Source organism: Elephantulus edwardii, unplaced genomic scaffold (assembly GCF_000299155.1).
Source record: "Elephantulus edwardii isolate Elephantulus edwardi_28Jun2011 unplaced genomic scaffold, EleEdw1.0 scaffold00231, whole genome shotgun sequence".
Taxonomy (NCBI): domain Eukaryota; kingdom Metazoa; phylum Chordata; class Mammalia; order Macroscelidea; family Macroscelididae; genus Elephantulus; species Elephantulus edwardii.
The window spans coordinates 561576-580826 of NW_006399981.1; the positions used below are offsets into that span (position 1 = coordinate 561576).

Genomic DNA, 19251 nt, shown 5'->3' on the forward strand with positions numbered 1-19251 from the left:
AGATCTGACTGGCACAGGAGGAGACTGCCCATCCTTTGCCAGCAGAGCATCTGGTGGATTTGAACCAGGCACCTTAGCACAGCTTCTTGACAGTAGGCCACCGGAGCTCCCTCAATGTCATCTTTTAGAAGAAAACTTCTCCCAGGCCCCTACATAAAATTACCTCAACTTTTCCTATATCCTTTTTTTTTTTTTCTCAGAAAGCCTCAATCTCAATATTAAAATGGACTAAATGTAAAATGGGAATAACAGTATTACACTTTCTCCTTTTAAGGCTTATGAGGATTAAATGAGTGAATGCTGATAAAGTCCTTAGAATAAGATCTAGTACACAGTTTGTAACTGTTGTTAGGTGCCACAGGTCAACTATGATCCATAGCTACCCTGTGAATAACTGACGTGAACCTTTCACTACCCTGCATCATCTCAGAAATCTTGGCTATGCTTGAGTTCATTAGGTGTTCTCCAGTGTTATATATAATTTTTTTATCATATTTTCTCATTCTTTAAAAATATAGTATGGTTGAAATATATATAACATGTGCCCAGCAACCTTGGTTCATATCCAAGTCATGGCACAGATATGCACGATGGAAGCATACACGTGCGCGCGCTCTCTCTCTCTCTCTCTTCTCATATATATACAAATATACATATTCATATAGACATACGTCTTGGAGAGGGTGAAACCAAGTCTGTTCTTGGAGGCTAGGATTTTGAAGCTCTGTCTCACTTATTTTGGGCACGTGACCAGGAAAGATTGGTTCTTGGAGAAGGACATCATGCTCAGAAGGGTAGACGGTCAGCGCAGAGGGAGACTCCGAATGAGATGGATTGATACAGTAACTGGGGCAATGGGGTTGTTGTGTCCGAACTAATGAGACTGGAGGAGGACAGGGAAGGATTCAGAGCTGCTGTACATAGATAGGGTCACTACACATCGAAAGCAACTCAATGGCACATAACAACAAGACCATACTCTAATGGGTTTGGAAGCAGGAGTGGCATCCACTTCCTAAACAACATGCCTCTGGAAACTCTATGAACTTTGATAAATGTTGATGGTTGTAGAGGAGCTTCAGGCTTTTTCTTCATGGAGTACTACGAGTTGTGCTAGACTTGAAGGCAATCAACATAACACATACACACACACACACACACACACACACATACACACATCTCACAAATCTTTACCATATCAGCTATTTTTAAGTGTACAGTTCAAAGGCATTAATTACATTAACCATGTTGTATAACCATCACCACTATACTATTTCCCAAAAAGCTTTTTCCAAAATTTTTGTATCACTACAAACAGAAACTCTATACCCCTTAACCAGTAACTCCCTCTCCCATTCCCTGATAATGGTTAATCTACTTTTGTTTCCATGTTCATGCCTATTACATACAAGTGTAAACAAACAATATTTTTTCTTTTCTGACATTTCATTTAGTGCAAAATTTTCAAAGAATCTCTCTGGGTGACACAAATGATTAATGTGCTTGACTGTTAACTAAAAGACTGGAAGGGTCTACCCAAAAGCACCTTACAGGAAAGGCCCGGTGATCAACATTTCAAAAGTCAGCCATTGAAAACTCTATGCATCACAGTTCTCCTCTGACACACATGAGGACTGAAGAGCAACTGGTTACTGTTGTTGTGTATTGTTGAGTCAGAACCGACCCATAGCTGACCCTCCAGCAGGTTTTCAGAGGCAGCTGATTACACAGGAGGAGACTGCCCATCCTTCTCCCTTGGAGCAGCAGGTGGATTCAAACCGCATGACTTCAGGATTGCAACACAAGCTTCTTAACTCTAGGCTACCAGAGCTCCAGCAACTGGTTGATTGATTAATATTTTCAAGTTTCATTTGTGTAATAACATATTTCAGAAAGACATTTGTCTTTATTGCTGAACAATATTCTATTTTAAGGATATACTGCATTTTGTGTATCCATTCATCTGATGATGAACATTTGGATTGTTTCCACCTTTTAGCTATTGTAAATAATATTGAAATAGACATTCATGTACAATTATCTGTTTGAGTCCCTGTTTTCAATTCTTTGGGGTCTATAGCTGGGAGTAAGACTGTGGAGTCGCCTCCTCACCAATATTTCATCTTCCTGATAGTAGCAATTTTAGTGAGTCTAAAGTGATATCTCATTGTGCTTTTTATTTGTACTTCTCTAAAGTTAGAGGGTCGACAGAAAAAAGAAGACAATCTTTAGGAAAATAGACTCATACCGTGGTTGCAAAAAAAAAAAAAAAAAGAGGTCAAACAGCAACAGTTATGAAGATGGCTCAGAACTGGACAGTGTTTCATCACATTGCTATGTGTTGGAAACAACATAGTGACACCTGCCAACAAAAACTAATGAGAGGAATCTTGGTGGAGCAGCGGTTACAAACTTGACTGCCAACTAAACCATAGATAGTTGAAACCTATCAACCATTCTGGGTATACAGATGTAACAATTTACTTGCATAAAGATTACATTCTTAGAAACCAAATGGAGCTTTGCTAGTATGTCCTAGAGAGTTGGAATAGACAATGGCAGTTGATTGGGGCAGTATTTCCTTTTGTTATACCCAAGGTCATGATAGGAGTAGACTCAACACAACTAGCAACAACAATGACTAGTCAATGACTCAAGATGGAGTATGTGGTCGTGTGCTTATTTGGTGACTTGGGAATTTTTGGAGAAATGTCTAAGTTCTTTGACGTTTTAATTGGATTGTCTTTTTACTGGTACATTACAGGAGCTCTTTCTACATTTTGTTTTTGTTAAATTATCAGATACATGGTGGTTGTTGGTGTTGGTATGTACCAACTTGCTGATGACTTATAACAACCTCAGGCATAACAGCTCTGAACCCTGTCGTTCTCTGAGCCAATTTCACTGTCTCTGACAAACCTGCCTTCACAGCCCCAGTTACTGTGACAATCCACCACATCAAAAGTCTTCCACTCCTGCATTGTCCTTCCACCCATCCAAGCATGATATCCTTCTCAAGGACTGCTCTCTCCGGGCCACATGCCCAGAGTATGTGACACAGAGCATCAGAATTCTTGCCTCCAAGGAGCCACTTGGTTTCATCCTCTCCAAGACAAAATTGTTCATTCTTCTTGGCAGTCTATGGTATGTTCTTCTCTAGCACCACAACTCGAAGGCAACAATACTTATACTATTATCCTTAGTCACTGTCCAGCCCTCTGATATGTAGCAAGTAATTGTGAAGACCACAGCCAAGGGGAAATGGGGACGTTTAAGCTGCTCTGAAGGCACTGGTGAAAAACAAGGCCCCAGGAATTGATGATATACCAACTGACATTTTTCAACAAAGAGATGTGGCCCTGGAAGTTTTCATCAGTCTGTGTCAGAAATCTTGAGGACAGCTACCTGGTCAACTGACTGGAAGAAATTCAGATCAGAAAAGAGCAGGGAAACACTGCATGGTTCAAAATCAGGAAAGGAGGGCATCAGGGATGCATCCTGTCTCCATACCTGTATTAGGAGGAGTGTGGCATCAGGATTGGAGGAAGACTCATCAAGAACCTGTGCTGTGCAGTTGACACAACCTTCCTTGCTGAAACTGGGTAGGACCTGAAGCTCTGTTGAGGAAGGCCAAAGACTTCAGTAGTCAACACAGATTGTAGTTCAACATTAAGAAAATGTTGAACTGTTCTGAGGACTGATTCCTGGTTCAAGTATAGGTGTCCCAAATCAGGTATTTTTAGATTCCCATTCTTCTCACTGAGCCAATTGGCAGCATCATGATAGATGGTGAAGAGATTTGAGATTGTTAACAATTTCAGCTTATTTGGCTCCACAATCAACAATCTTGGCACCAGCAGTCAGGAAATCAAAAGATGAAATGCAATTCCAAAATCTCTGTAGATGTTCATTGAAATGAAAAATAAACAAACGAAATTTTTAAAAAAATGAAATGCATTAGGTAAATCTGCTATCAGGGACCTTTCCAGAGTGCTAAAGAGCAACAAGGTCTGTCTAGAGACTGAAGTGTGCCTGATCCAGGTCATGGTCTTCATAATTACTTGCTATAATACACAGTTGTAGATACATAAATTATCAGATATATGTTTACTTGTTCTGTAGGTTCTCTTCACTTTCTCAACAGAATCCTTTGATGCATAAATGTTTCTAATCATGAACTCCCATTTACTTCTTTTTTGGTCTTTTATTGCTTGAACATTTGTATCATATCTAAGAGTTCACTATCAAGAATACAATCTAAAAATTTTACCCTATACTTTCTTTTCAGAGTTTCTGTCCTTATATTTAAGGCACTGATCTATTCAGAGTTAAGTTTCATATATGGTATAAAACATGAATGAGTCCAACTCCCATCTTTTGCACATAAATATCTATCTGTTCCAGCATAATTTATTGAAAAAGTTCTTTTTCTATATTGAGTAGACTTGGCACCCTTGCATAAAATCAACTGGTCAGAGATATATCTGTTAATTTCAGGACACTCAATTATCTTACATTACTCTATCTATTCTACACCAGTACCACACTGTTTTGATTACTGTAGCTTTGTAACATATTTTTCACTGAGAAGAGTGAGGCTTCTCACTTAGTTATTTTTTCTCAGAATGGTTTTGGCTATTCAGGAACCCTTGAAATTCCATGTAAATTTGAGGATCAACCTTTCTGTTCATGCAACATAAGTTCCTGGATAAGCATAAATTTTCATATAAAACAACTTTTTAACTTCTTTTGCACTTATTTAGTATACACTCTATCACTGATAACATTTTCACATGCTATTTTGTGCATAATAAGAGCTTAAGAAATGCATTTGTTTGAGCTAACAATTTCCTTTTTGTTATTTTGCCTCTAGTATTTGCTTCTCTATCTTATGAATAATCTATCACATCTGTTCATAACCCTGCATGATGTCTTTTTCCAAGGGCCAGTCCCTCATGCTTAGAAAAGTAGAGAGGGTCAACTAAAGAGACGAAGACTCAACAACACGGATTGGCACAGTATCTGCAACAGAGGGGCATGGCAGAAATCACTATAATGGCACAAGATAGGGCAAGGGTCTGGACTGTTGGTCATAGGTCTTCTATGAGTTTTAATCAATTGGACAGCACCTAACTTTTCAATCTGTATGCAGAACAGATCATCCAGGAGGCTGGGTTACATGATGAGGAATGTGTCATCAAGATTGAAGTAAGATTCACCAACAACTTGTGTTATGCAGATGACACAACCCTGCTTGCTGAAACTCAGGAGGACCTGAAGCACTTGCTGCAGAAGGTCAAAGACTGCAGCCTTCAATATGGATTGAAGCTCAACATCAAGAAAACAAAGGTTTTCACCACCAGGCCAACTGGCAGCATCATAATTGATGGTGAAGAGACTGAGATAGTTAACAGTTTTCGTTTGCTTGGCTCCACAATCAATACTCTTGGTACGAGCAGCCAGGAAATCAAGAGATGAATTGCATTGGGAAAGTCAGCTGTCAGGGACCTCTCCAGAGTACCGAAGAGCAACAACGTCAGGCTGGAGACTGAGGTGCACCTGATCCAGATCAGAGGTGGACAATGACTAGGGATGATGATAGAAAGAGAACTGATGCTTTTGAGCTGTAGTGCTGGAGAAGAGTGCTGAATATACCATGGAGAACAACAGGCTGCTCCTTGGAGGCAGGGATTCTGAAGCTCCGTCTGACATACTTTGGGCATGTTGCAAGGAGGGACCAGACCTTGGAGAGGACCATCATGCTTGGGAGGTTGGAGGGACAGCACAAGAGAGGAAGACCCTAGATGAGATGGATCAATTCAGTGATTGGGGTAGTGGGAGTAGGTGTGTCAGGGACAGTGAGGTTGGCACAAATAGAGTAGGACTTAGGGCTCCTATACATAGTGTCGCTATGAGTTGCAAGTGACTTGACATCACATAACAAAAACAATAGCTACAAACCTGTTATTCTCTCTGTCAACCATAGCCATAGCTTTCACACTTATGCTCAGCAGATCTAAGAAGCTCTTTTGAGTTGTTTTAGGGACAGGGGTGGAAAGGAACAAGTCAAAGGGTTCCTCTGAAATGTCTTGGGGACAGACATGGGTACAAGTTGTAGGGTTCTGGGTATTTCTCAGCTCCAGCTTCACCCTTGTATCCCCAGCACTTGTTGTTCTAAGGTACCATCAAATTAACTACAATCACAGCATCCTATGAACAACAGATCTGAACCCGGCACCATCCTTATGAGCTCTGATATGCTCGAGCCCATTGTCACCGGGTCAGTCCACCTTGCTGAGGGGTCTTCTTCTCTTTCTCTGAGCCTCCACCTTTCCTAGCATGATGTCTTTTTCTAAAACCTGGCCCCTTCTGGCAACTTACAGTGGTATTATCCATAGCAGCAGGCCCATGATGGTTAGCTAGTCTTTTTCTTTTTCTCTTTTTTTTCCATATTGAGCTTCTGGAAAGGATTTATTTTAAAGTCAGTGTTTGGAAAGTCTGAAAATGACTGACCATCAGGCTATATTCCAAAGACCTTTGCCTGTCCCATTCAGCCCGTCACCATCTGGACCTGCACATTCATTTCTGGACGCTGTCCAGCCAGCGTGAGGGACTTGCCGCTCACAAGCTTACTCAACTTCCCGCGTGTACACAAGCTGTTACTTCTTGCTAGACCTCCCTTCTCTGCCATCTCCACTTGGCTAACTTGTGCGTGTTCTTTAACACACAGCTCAAGCATCACCTTTCTGAAGCCACCGAGAAACTCACAGGCTGAGTTTGATGATATTCCTTGGGGCTTCCACAGCATCTTTTTCTGTTAAATCTGGATTACAATTGGTCTCACACTGCATTGTACTGCTGTTTATACTTCCTTAACCGCAGGGGTTGACAAACTATACTACCTGTGGGCCAAATCTGTACAATCCAGAAGTGCATACTTTTTAAATGGCTAGGGGTGGGGGTTGGGAGAGAAATCAAAAGAATAACATTCTGTGAGAAGTAAAATGATATGAAATTAAAATCTGAGTCCACAAATTACATTTTATGAAGACACAGCCTGCTTGTTCATCTATGTCTTGTCTACGGCCGTTTTCATGTTTTCGCAGCAGAGTTGAGTAATCGCCACAGAGGCCAGATGTGGTCTACAAAGCCTACAAATATATTGACTATCTGTCCCTTTAAAGAAAACATTTGCTCACCCCTGCAATATAATAAAAGGGTGGAAGACAGTTGCTGGGGTAAAATCCCCCTCATAACATCTCCACAGAAACTACTATGTGTAACCATTTAAGAGAAAAGTCAAACCTATATGAAAATCAACAATAGGACCTTTGAGACATCGGCCACAATTCCATTTGTATTGTCACAGAATAAAAATTAGCCTTTTCATCAAGATAGAATATTAAAGCAAAGAAAAAGTATAAGCGGAGCTCATAAAGAAGTCTACCACTGCCATGCCCTTATTCCCATAAGTATACCAGTTCTCGAGGCCCTGTCAACTTTGGAATTTCTCAGAGCAGATCTCAGTCTTCACCATCTAAATGTGCTGAGTGCCAGCTCATGTTCAGAGCAGACAGAGCCACTGAACTGGAGAGAAAGCAGAGATGGCACCACAGACATGGTCACAGTATGGGCATTTGCATCGTTCCCTACTAAGCCTTGAAGCACTTACAGCAGAAAATCCAAGACTACAGCCTTCAATATAGATTATCTCAACATCCAGAAAACAAAAATCCTCACCCCTGGACCAATAAGCAACATCATGATAGATTCAGAAAAGACTGAAATTGTCAACCATTTCCTTTTCCTTAGATCCACAATCAACCCCAACTCCTATGTTAGCAGCAGTCAAGAAAGATGTGTTGCGTTGGGGAAATCTGCTATGAAGGATTTTTCCAAAGTTCTAAAGAGCAAGGATGTCAGTTTAAAGACTAAGGTGTACCTGATCCAAGCCACATTCTTTTAAAATGCTTCCTATGGATCTGAATGTTCAACTATGAACAAAGATGACAGAAGAACTGCTACTTTCAAACTTGGGTATTGGTGAAGAGTAGTGAATATACATAGCTGCCAAAAGGAACAAAGAAATTGATCTTGAAAGAAGAGCAACCAGAGTGCTCATTAGAAGCAAGGCTCATGGAACTTCATCTCATTTACTTTGAGCATCAGGCTGGGAGAGAGGACAAGTCTCCCAACAAAACAGATTGACAAAGTGACTATCACAATAGGCTTGAGTAGCAACAAAAATGACAGAGATTGTGAGGATGGTGCAGGATACAATAAAGTTCAGATCTGTTGTTCATAGGGTTGCTAAGGGTTGTAGTTGACTTGATGGTACCGAGAGTATCAGAGGAATGTGCATATGTGGGTTTCACTGACTATGCAAAGACATTTGACTGTATGGATCACAACAAACTGTAGCTAAACTTGAGGAAAATGGGAATCCCAGGACACTTGATTGTGCTTATATGAAACCTATACTTGGACCAGGAAGCAGTCCTCAGAACAGAGCAAGGAAACACTGGTTAAAAATCAGGAAAGGAGTGCAGCAGGGATGCATGCTATCTCCATACCTTTTCAATCTATATACAGAACAGATCATTTGGGAACCAGGATTTTATGAGGAGGAATGTGGTATCAAGATTGGAGGAAGACTCATTAAAAACTTGCATTATGCACATGAAACAACCTTGCTTGCCAAAATGGAAGAAGACATGACATGCTTACTGCAGACGGGCAAGGACTGTAGTCTTTAATATGGATTGAAGCTTAACATAAAGAAGACAAAAATTTTCACCACTGGGCCAATTGGCAGCACCATGACGGATGGGGAAGAGACAGTTTGTTTGGCTCCACAATCAACACTCTTTTTTTTTCTTTTCTTTTCCCCGCCTCTTTTTAAACAGTCCCTCCGTAAGGACTATCCACTTAGCTTTGTATCCAAAGACGAAATTTGTAGGTGAAAGGAATTAGCCTTCATTACAGACTGGTTAATTTCAGGGTCGAAAATATGGAACACTTCACGAATTTGCGTGTCATCCTTGCATAGGGGCCATGCTAATCTTCTCTGTATCGTTCCAATTTTAGTATATGTGCTGCCGAAGCGAGCACCACAATCAACACTCTTAACACCAGCAGTCAGGAAATCAAAAGACGAATTGCATTGGGAAAATCTGCTGTCAGGGACCTCTCGAGAGTGCTGAAAAGCAATGATACGTCAGTCTAGAGACTGCGGTGTGTCTATTCCAGGCATGGTCTTTGTAATTACTTGTTATGAGTCAGAGGGCAGGAGACAAAAGATGACATAAGTAGAATCAATCTCTTCAAATTGTGATGCTAGAGAAGAGTCTTGAGTACACCATGGACTGCCAAGAAAACAAATAGGTATGTCTTGGAGAGGGTAAAACCAAGTTTCTCCTTGGAGGCTAGGATTTTAAAGCTCTAATATACTTTGGGCACATGGCCAGGAGAGATTGGTCCTTGGAGAAGGACATCATGCTTCTCCATGATGAAAGGGTGGAGGGACAGTGAGAGAGAGGAACACCCCAGATAAGATGGATTAATATAGTAACTGAGGCATTGAGGGTTGATGTGTCAGATTTAGTAAGACGGGATCAGGAAGTGCCGGGTTCAGAGCTACTGTACATAGGATCACTACGTACAGGCACAAGATTTGAAGAGAGCCTGAACACCATGTCTGCTTGAGTTCTCAATCATGAGATCCCCTTCTTTTTATTTTACTGGGGTCAGGACCTGCACCAAGAGCAGCAAATGCCCACACTGAATTAAATCACTACAGTGCAGTCCATCCCAATCCATAGAACCTTCCACAGTATTTCCGAAGCTGTATATCTTTACAGTTGGAAACTATCCATCCTTCTCCTGTGGAGCAGCTGGTGGTTTCGAACCACTGACTTTTCACTTAGCAGTGAAATAGGTAATACACTATATTACCAGAACTTCTGATAATCAAGCATGAGAAGATACATTGGCTCTGCTTCTCTCTTTTTCTCCTGATAATTTATACTAATCAACGTGGAAAGCCATTGCACTTTAGTAGCTGAGGCTGAAGAAAAGGCCACAGAGAATAAGGTTAAGGCAGGAGGGGACAATGTTTGAGGAAGTAGAGGAGGCCCTGTGGTAGGGGGGCAGAGGGCACCAATCATGTTAAATGATACTAACAGTGAGAACTTAGAGTGAACATCGTTCACTTCCTCCTGCTAAGTTCTGTCAAACTGCCTGTGTACAGAGCCACTCTCCAGTGCTTCATCAAGGACGGCAGCCTCACTATTATTGATATCAGGAGTGTGAGAACAGTAAACATTTATGTAGTATTTACTACAAGTCAAGTTACACTGTTCCGAGCAGTCTATACATATTGACTCATTAATCTGAGTAATAATCTTAAGAAAAGGCACTTTTATTATCATCATTTTATAGATGAAGAAACTAAGATACAGAAAGATGCAATAATCTGACCAAGGTCACATAAGTGGGAGCTTTGATCCCAGATGATCTGGCTCTGGAGTTTATTAGTATAACCACTACACAGCACTACTCCTATTCCGAGGCTCCCATGTGATTCCATGTGTTTCCGTCTACCAAACCCTACCCCTCCTCCCCTTTATTTGTGTCTAAGTGGATCTGTGTTCCACACAACCAAATGAGCCTTGGAGAGGACATAAATTGGTATCAGGAGTGATCCTGAGAGAAAGCGGTAGGTGTGTGGAATTAGTTCTGGTATTTAAGGTGAGAGACTCTAGGAATTCTCCCCCATTCTAGAATGAAATGCAAATAGCCTCTTGTATGCAAGAGCAGAGGAGCTAATTAAACAAAGACCTGAAGGTTCTTGGGAGTCAGATTACAAACCAGCAATGTCAAGTTTAGAGAGGATTTTCTAGATGCTGCTTTTAAGCATCTGAAAGAGAATTAAGGAACAAATGAAGGAAAGAATGAGTTGGTTACTTTTTATGGCAATAAGTTAAAAGCAATGGAGGTAAAAAATAGGACACGTTTCTATCCCGGGTGCCACAGCTGGAATCCCAAGAAAAATCAAGGGCATTGTATTCCTTCACATCAGTGGTTCCCAAACTTGAGCATGCATTAGAATCTCTTAGAACCTAGAGGGCTGGTTAAAACACAGCTTGCCAGCCTCACCCAATCAGAGCTCAGTGATTTCCTAAGTCTGAGAGGAGACCCAAGAATTTGCATTTCCAGCAAGTTCCTAGGTGATGCTGATGCAGAAATCACTCAGAAACTACAGCAAAAAGCTTTTTTCTCTGGTAGTTATAAGGCATGGTCATGCACATCACTGAACTGCATCTTAGACATTTCAATCATGCTGTGTTTCTATGGTGAAAGTCAATTCCCAGGTCACCAAGACTAGAGCCTATTCCAATGGTTGCAGCACACGTGGGATTGCCAGATAGCCTAAAATAAAGGAAGAAAGGATCCTGTTGGCCTGTCGTGGTGCTGTTTCCTGTCATGGCGTTCACACCTCAGACATGAAGAAAGTACATACTTTCATACTTAAGGAAGTATGAAATGCCTTGACTCAAGCAAGTGTTCCTGGTAGCGATACACAACCTTTCCAACCTGATCCTCCTCTGAAACCCTTCATGTATTCAGTCAACGAGCCCATTTAATATATCAGAAACTATGCCAGGCATGGGCGTTCAGTTCAAAACAAAAGTTCACAAGGTCCATTTCCTTCTGGGCTTACATTTTCATCACAGCTGTTAAGAATCAGATAAGGCAGTCTGTGGTCTTGATTCAACAATCTGAGATGTCTGGATTTTGACCATGAGCTCAGCTGTCTCTGTGAACAGAAACGAGGAAGCAGTCCTCTTACCTATCCTTACAGCCCTGACCACTCTCCTGGTTTGTAGGCCTGAACATAAGGAAGATCAATGTGGTCTAGAAATGGATGCCTGGACAGTGGTACAAACAACTCTGCCAGGGTCAGAATGCCAAGCAGCCAAATACACAGAACCAGGAAATTGCCTCCTGGCCAATGATCTATAGCACGTTTTATTGTCAAAGAGCTCTGGTAGCCTACTGAGTAAGGAGTTGTGTTACCAACCCAAAGAAAGGCACACGGTTGAAATCTGCCAGCTACTCCAAGGGAAAAAGATGGGGAATCTCCTCCCGTGTGATTTACAGCCTGGATTACAGCTGGAGGATCAGCTATAAGTCAGTTCTGACTCAATGGCACAACACAACATCGTCCAGAAGCAGCTAGCCCCACTTGCAGGTAGCCTAGTTTATTCCTTGCAACACAGAATTAGCATCAGAACCCAATGTCCTGGTTTATTCCTCGCAACATCGGAACCCAAAGTCCACATGCTGCATAGTCCGTGACAACAACAACTCAGGCCTCAAAGTCAGACCACTCAGATTTCAAATCTTCTGCCACTTACCAGTTATTGAACTTTCATCAGGCTCTTTGGGCCTCAATTTTCACATCTATGAATCATAACAATAACCACAACCCTTGTCCCATAGAGTGATAATGACAGCTAGTGCTTGAGACAGAGCTGGTATACAGTAACTGTCCAATAAACCTTAGACCAAACCCACTTCAACCGAGGAGAATCTGACTCACAGTGACCCTACATTGGATTCTGAGACTATAAATCTTTATGTGTGGAAAAAACCTTTTATGGGTAAAGACTGTCCATCTTTCTCCCATAGAGCAAGTGATCTGGACTGCAGGCCTTGTAATTAACACCTGAAACTTTGTTGTTGTTGTTGTGTGCCATCGAGTTGTCTGTGACTCAGAGCAACCCTATGTATAATAGCTCTGAACCCTGCTCCATCCTGAGCCACTCTCATTGACTTTGACACATTAATCCCTTCCTCCAGTTATCATATTATTCCATCTCATCCAGGGTGTTGCTCTTCTGTGCTGTCCCACCACTCTTCAGAGAATGATGTCCTTGTCCAAAGACTGGTCCCTCCTGGACACATGCCCAAAGTATCTGAGACAGAGCTTCAAAGTCCTTGCATCCAGGGAGCGCCTCAAGGAAAATCCTGGTTTCAACCTCTCCAGGTCAGACCTGTTTGTTCTTTTGGTAATCCATGGTATGGTCAATACTGTTCTCCAGCACCACAACTCAAAGGTGTCATTCTTCTGTCAATCTAAACACTGTCCAGCTCTCTGATGCATAGCAAGTAACTGCAAAGACCATGGCCTGAATCAGGCATACCTTGGTTGCCAGACTGACATTGTTGCTCTTTAGAATGTTGGAGAGGTCCCTGACAGTAGCTTTCCCCAGTACAATTCATCTTTTGATTTCTATTGCTATTTTTTCTAAGTCGGTGTTAGAATTGCTACTGCTCTTTCTGATATTTTGCATTTCTGATAATTTTTATATAAAATCTTTGCATATCAAATGTTTGTTGTTGTGGTGTGCCATCAAGTCACCTGCGACCCATAGCGACCCTATGTACAACAGCTCTGAAGCCTGCCCTGTTCTGAGCCGATCTCACTGTCTCTGACACACCTACCCTTATCGCCTTAGTTACTGTATCATTCCATCTCTTCTGGGAGCTTCCTCTCCTGCACTGTCCCTCCACCCTTCCAAGCATGATGTCCTTCTCCAAGGACCTCCTGACCATGTGCCCAAAGTATGTGAGATGGAGCTTCAAAATCCTGCCTCCAAGGATAAAGTTGATTTCACCCTCTCCAAGACAGACATTTTTGTTCTCTCGGCAGTCTATGGTATACTCCATGAAATACTCTTCTCCAGCACCACAACTCAAAGGCATCAGTTTTTCTTCTGTCATCCTTAGGCATATTCCAGCTCTCTGGCGCATAGCACGTAATTGCAAAGACCATGATTATGAGGGTAAAAGGCGCCATTATGGGGCAAATGGTTAAGTGCTTGACTATTACCTAGACTAGAAACTCTGGCAGGGAACTCCAGCAGCCTGGGGGATAAGGAGTTAGGCTGCCAACTCAAAGGCAAGTGGTTTGAATCCACCAGCTACTCTGAAGGAGAAAAATGGGCAATCTCCTCCCAGGTGATTTACAACCTCTGAAGAGCCATTGATAGTTACCTCTGAGTACCATTTAGTGGCTGAGTTGAGTTTGAGACTAGACAAAAAGCTGGCAGTTCAAATCCACCCAGAGGTACCTGAGCAGACAGGCCTGGTAAAGGTGTAATCTACGTACTGCCCTTGAACCAATTCTAACTCAGAAGTAGAACTCCCCCACATGGTTCCCATGGATATTGAGCTTTACAGAGACGGACCGCTGGTCTTTCCTATATGGATGGGTTTGAACCACCCCTCTAGGCTAATCATTCCAGTGCCTTAAGCATTGATTGACCCACCAGGGGAAAGCCTATTGGAGTCATTCTGCTCTATACACAGGGGGTCACCATGAGCTAAAATCGACCTGATGGTCAAAAACAACAACAAAGCAAAATGGCTTGTCAGGCTCGCAGCAGAAAGGAGAGGCGGAAGTCATATCACAGGACACCTGCGGATTCTGAGGTCAGTCTACACTGCCGCTGCTGAGTGATCCTAGGTCCTCACTTCTCACACAGTGGCTAGGTGTGCCTTAGGAGGCTGCCGGGTATGGAGCACATGAGCGCTTTGTGGTCGTCTGCATGGCAGTTAAATGACGTCAGGATTCAGACTGTGGTCATTCAGGAAGGGAGTGTGTCTCCCTACAAGGAGGAGAAGGCTCTGGAGAAATCAGTGCTGTCTGACACCACCATCAGGGGAAAAGGCTACCCTGTATCAATAGGGGAGGCAGCCTTGTTTATGTAAGTGACCCCCAAAAACCCACCTATGGCAACCCAGCAATTCTGGGAACAATTGTACTTCACAAAATTGAGCACAAATGTTTTCCTAGGACTAGTACTGATGTGTCTGGGCTAGGGAGAGTTGAGACAGGGAAGGCGTTGAATTTGTTACTTTTTATGACTATCACAAGCTCAGATAGGTTATTTAGGTAGGGGAGAAAAATAAAACCGTACAGAAAGTTTTAAAGTATACTGCAGGGCCAGGGCTATCACTGACTTTGAGGAGCGCCCTCTAACCTCACCCCCACTTTCTGGGCAGGGTCAGAGGGAACAGTTAGGGGAACTTAAAGGAAAGTCTGAGAAGCCTGCAGGTTGGTGGAGAGAACACAAAAGTAGACATGACAAGATGTGGTTCAAGCTGGTGGCCTCAGATCCTTATTTTTTTTAACAAGTCACTTAACTGATCTTGAGCTTCCTCATCTGGTAAATGGGGACGTGTTTAATGGGACTCATCAGGCTTGATGAGGGGTTCAAAAGAAAGACCACCTAGAGAAGTGCTCTAGAAACACCCCTGAGAGCCATTTATGAGCTCTACAGAAGTCAGCTGCTTGGCATTTGGGGGCTTAAGCCAATCTGTTCTAGTTCCGAAAAGGAACATAAAGTTGGTGGCGAAGCAGAAAAAGTAACGGCCAAGCATGTAAGCGGCTGAGTACACGCCCATTGCACAAGCGTCTCATAAATTAATCCTTAGCAGAAGCTGAAGGGGAGAAGAACCACCCAAAATGAGATAAGAAGAAAACCAAAAGCTGCCCAGTCAGTCCTGTCAGTTTTTGCCCCATGGTTGATTGAGGATGGAGAATAAGAAAGAGCCATCTAGCAGGAGAGGGGAAGGCCAGCGTGGCTGCTTGTGCCTCACTGCCTGTGGATTACTGTTTAGACGCCTGTGTTTGTGGGGAAGGAACTGCTCTGGGAATCGACAGAGGCTCCCTCTAGAGTGTTTCAAGTCCTATCTCCTGTTTCAGGCACCTGTAATTCAGCCTGCCTTCTCCAAAACCCATTCAAGACCTGAAAATAAGGTGCAGAACAAATGTAATCAAATGAGATCATTCTTTTGAGTGACAGCCTGGGGCAGATGGATCCCATGACCCCATTAAACAGGGTTCCAACCTGCTATTGTCCTTTTGGAGACAAAATTGGTGTCACCTAGCACAGAGCACTGCTTATCCATAGCAGGCACGAAACAAACATTGGTGGAGCAGAGTATCTTATGTGCCTACTTAACAGATTTAAAAAAAATTGTCAGCTTTTTCTTCAAAACTATCATTTTTGTAAAAAAATATTTCTCCAAAGCCCTCCTGAAATGCAATTCCATTACGTCTTTTAAATGCATATTAGCAGCAAGGAATGAAGGGTTGGGGGGGGGGAAGAAAACTTCAAGCACCCACCTGTGCAGTCTTGCATACTATTGTTTGAACCAGAGTATATTATTTAACTTGGATGACAAGCTCAGGGGGGAGCAACCTTGTCTTTCAGAATACACAGCTCTGAGCACACACTAGGAGTGCTTGATAAATAACAGAAGCGAGAAAATGCAGGGGAGGGGGATGATTTTATTCTTTCTTTTTTTCCAATGCCTGAATCCTGGCAGTAAGCATTTATCCCTTGAATGACTTCTAAGTCACAGCTCTCTTCCCCCAGAAGATCCAATGAAGATGGACAAGCAGTCCTGAAGCTTCCCCCTATCCCACCCCCCCCCACCGCCCCCCATCTCTGGTGCAGGTTGGAACACCTGATTGAGCCAGGAGGTGGTTTCTGAGTGTGGTCAGGGCACCAGCTGGGACCTGAGTCCTCAAAGATCCAATGGGTAGAGAGAGGCCATCAAGAGAAACGTTTTGGCTTCATATATCTACGCAGCTGTCAGATGGCAAAGCTTGGACTTCCCAAGTTATTACCTGCTGCGGGGCTGTGAGCTGTCTTGTAATGAACCCCAGAGACCTAGTGGGCCTAAATCTTGACACGAGATTTAGTCCTTCAACTGAGAAGTGGATGATGGTAAAATGATTATAAACAGCTATCAAATGATGTTGGATTACACGAGGATCGCAAGAATAAGCAATTTAGGGGGCAGTATGAGTTATTTGCATCTTTTTAAAAAAAATTATACCAGTATCTAAATGAAGGTGTCATACATTTGTCCCAGTGCACAGTTCATAAGCAAAGAGGAAGAAGCAAATGACCACTGCATGTAAAAGAACTCCCAGATTTTGGTGGGGTTTTATTCCTCGTCCTTCCCTGGAAAATAGGGCTAATATTTGCTAAAATGTGCATTTCAGAAAAAAAGGACGGGGGTCTTTTTAGACACATATTCATATACCTTCCAGCCAAGCCTCCCTTGTGTGGTTTGTAGGGTACATGTACCAACACAACACATTTTCCAAGTGGAGACTTCTTCCCTTCCTCTCTGCCTCATTTTGTACCAAAACAATGGCAACACCTGTAGCTTTTAATTTCTGCTCTTTGATTTCTGTCCTGCGATAAAGGAGGCTCTCAGCAGGCTCCCCTCTCAGGAGCCATATGTGGAGTTGATGTGCCAGCAGCCTTGGGAGGCAAACGGCCTCCCTGAGAAGTGCACAATGGCTCTATAATCCCCATCAACTGGACCCTCTTGAACCGCCGCTTTCTTTTCTGGTCAAAGAAACGCCAATCTCAAGATTCAAGCTGTGGCTGCCCCGGGAGCACAGGGGAAGTGAGTGTTGTTTGCCTGATTCGGACACAACAGGGTGGTGCCTCGAAGCCCTGCCATAGAGTCCACGGAACCAAAGCTCAGGAAACTGCCTCTAGTTCCCACCACCAACTCCACCACTTTCCCTTGCACCCCTCCAGGGTTAGGTTTTCGCCCACAAAGCCACCTCCGCTTCCCCAGCTTTGCCCCCAAGCTGGAGACCACAGCACACCCTCAAAAGAGCTTGCAGCCCCGCCCCCTTGGGCTGTTTGGTGCTGGCGGCTCTGTTCCAGCAAACATGAACCTCTTTTCCAGGCTGGTCCGTGTTGAGCAGGGCACCAACTCTTCAAACCACATCACACATGTTAACGGGAGGGGGGACGTGAGGGCATAGGGTTCAAAGGCCTCTCTGTGGAGTGTACAGTGTTTGATAACTCTGCAGACCACGAGGTTGCATGCTGAGACTACACAGAGGGCGCAGGGGATGAGCCCTGGGGAAGCAGCTAGACCAAGGGGGCTGCGTGCCGAGGTTCCGCGCCAATAGCTTGCACATTTGGACTGGAGACTGCACCACGATGCACTCACTAGAGTTTTGAACCTAACTCCTACCCTCCCTCTGCCTTTTACAGTCTCTCGCTATGGACCTCTGGGCATGCTTTAGAGCAGGCAGAGTTCTACACCGTCTGGTGGCAGTCAGGACCTTAAGAACCCGGGACCTCGTAAATATCTCCATGCAGCTCTGCCCGCGCGCGCTCCCCATAGGGCTCTGGAGGCAGTACTTACGCAGTCGTGTTGGCCTGCGTCGAAGTCCCAGCTGCAGCTCTTGGCGCGCGCCTGGATCTCACTCATCCTGAAGAGGCAAAGTGCTGTGGTGGCCGGGGAGCGCCTCTCCTGGCCCTTTCCAGTGGCAGCGCTGAACACGCCTGCCCAGACGTTCAGGGACTCCAACAGACTGGAGGAGAGCAGCAGGCGGCGGCCGTCGGGGTGCCCACGGCCGCAGTCGAGAGCTGCCTGGCCCTGGAACTGCACCTCGGTGTGTTGAGCGATGCGCGCCATGCTGGGCCAGCCTGTGGCATCCCCGCTGGTGTAGTTGTAGGGATAGTACGGGAAGTAGATGCTGCCGTTCCAGAGAAAGGCATCCACGAAGTGCAGGCTGCCCGCGCCCTCGCGCAGCTTGAGGCGGCCCATCTCCTTTGTGGGCAGGTTGCGCCCCTCCGTGTCCTTGAGCGCAATGGCCGTGTCGCGGTCCGACGCTGCTGGATTGCAGCGGTTCGCCGCCTCTGGGTCGGGCAGCACGTAGGTGGCGGCCACCGCCAGGTACCAGTGGTTCTTGTCGACGGCGCGGTACACCACGCCGGCCGTCGAGCCCTGCGGGTGGCACGACACCACCTCCGTGCCATTGCGCAGAGGCCTGCGGTTCAGGTTGCCGAGGGGCCGTACCTCGCAGGCACCCCGGTCGAAGGTCCAGCCGGTGAGCAGCAGCCCCTCGAGGTCGGCGCTCGCCCCCTCGCGGTAGGGCAGCAGCAGCTTGCTGAAGCTGCTGCCCGGCCGGGGCCGCTCGGGGGGCGCCAGCGAGACGGGCTCCGTGCAGTTGCCGGCTTGGTCCCGGTACAGGCGCGAGAACCGGTGCTGCAGGCTGTAGTCCAGCTGGTCCAGGCAGCTGCCGCTCGCCACGAACACGCCGTGCGCCCGGCTCGCCGCGATGGCTCCGATGGCTTGCTCCGACCGCCACACGGGCTCGTCCGCGCCCCAGCCGGGCGCCGCCAGCGCCAGCAG

The 19251-nt window shown here is 44.6% G+C and overlaps 1 protein-coding gene across 1 annotated transcript in view; it reads right to left on the bottom strand.

The window, feature by feature from the left end:
• Nucleotides 1-19251, bottom strand: part of PLXNC1 (plexin C1) — a 255007-nt gene that overhangs the window by 235241 nt on the left and 515 nt on the right. Inside the window, exon 2 of the mRNA XM_006898490.1 lies at nt 18259-19251. This exon is cut by the window's right edge and continues 7 nt beyond it. Within this exon, the coding sequence (XP_006898552.1) occupies nt 18259-19251 (993 nt within the window). The remainder of the gene's footprint in view (nt 1-18258) is intronic.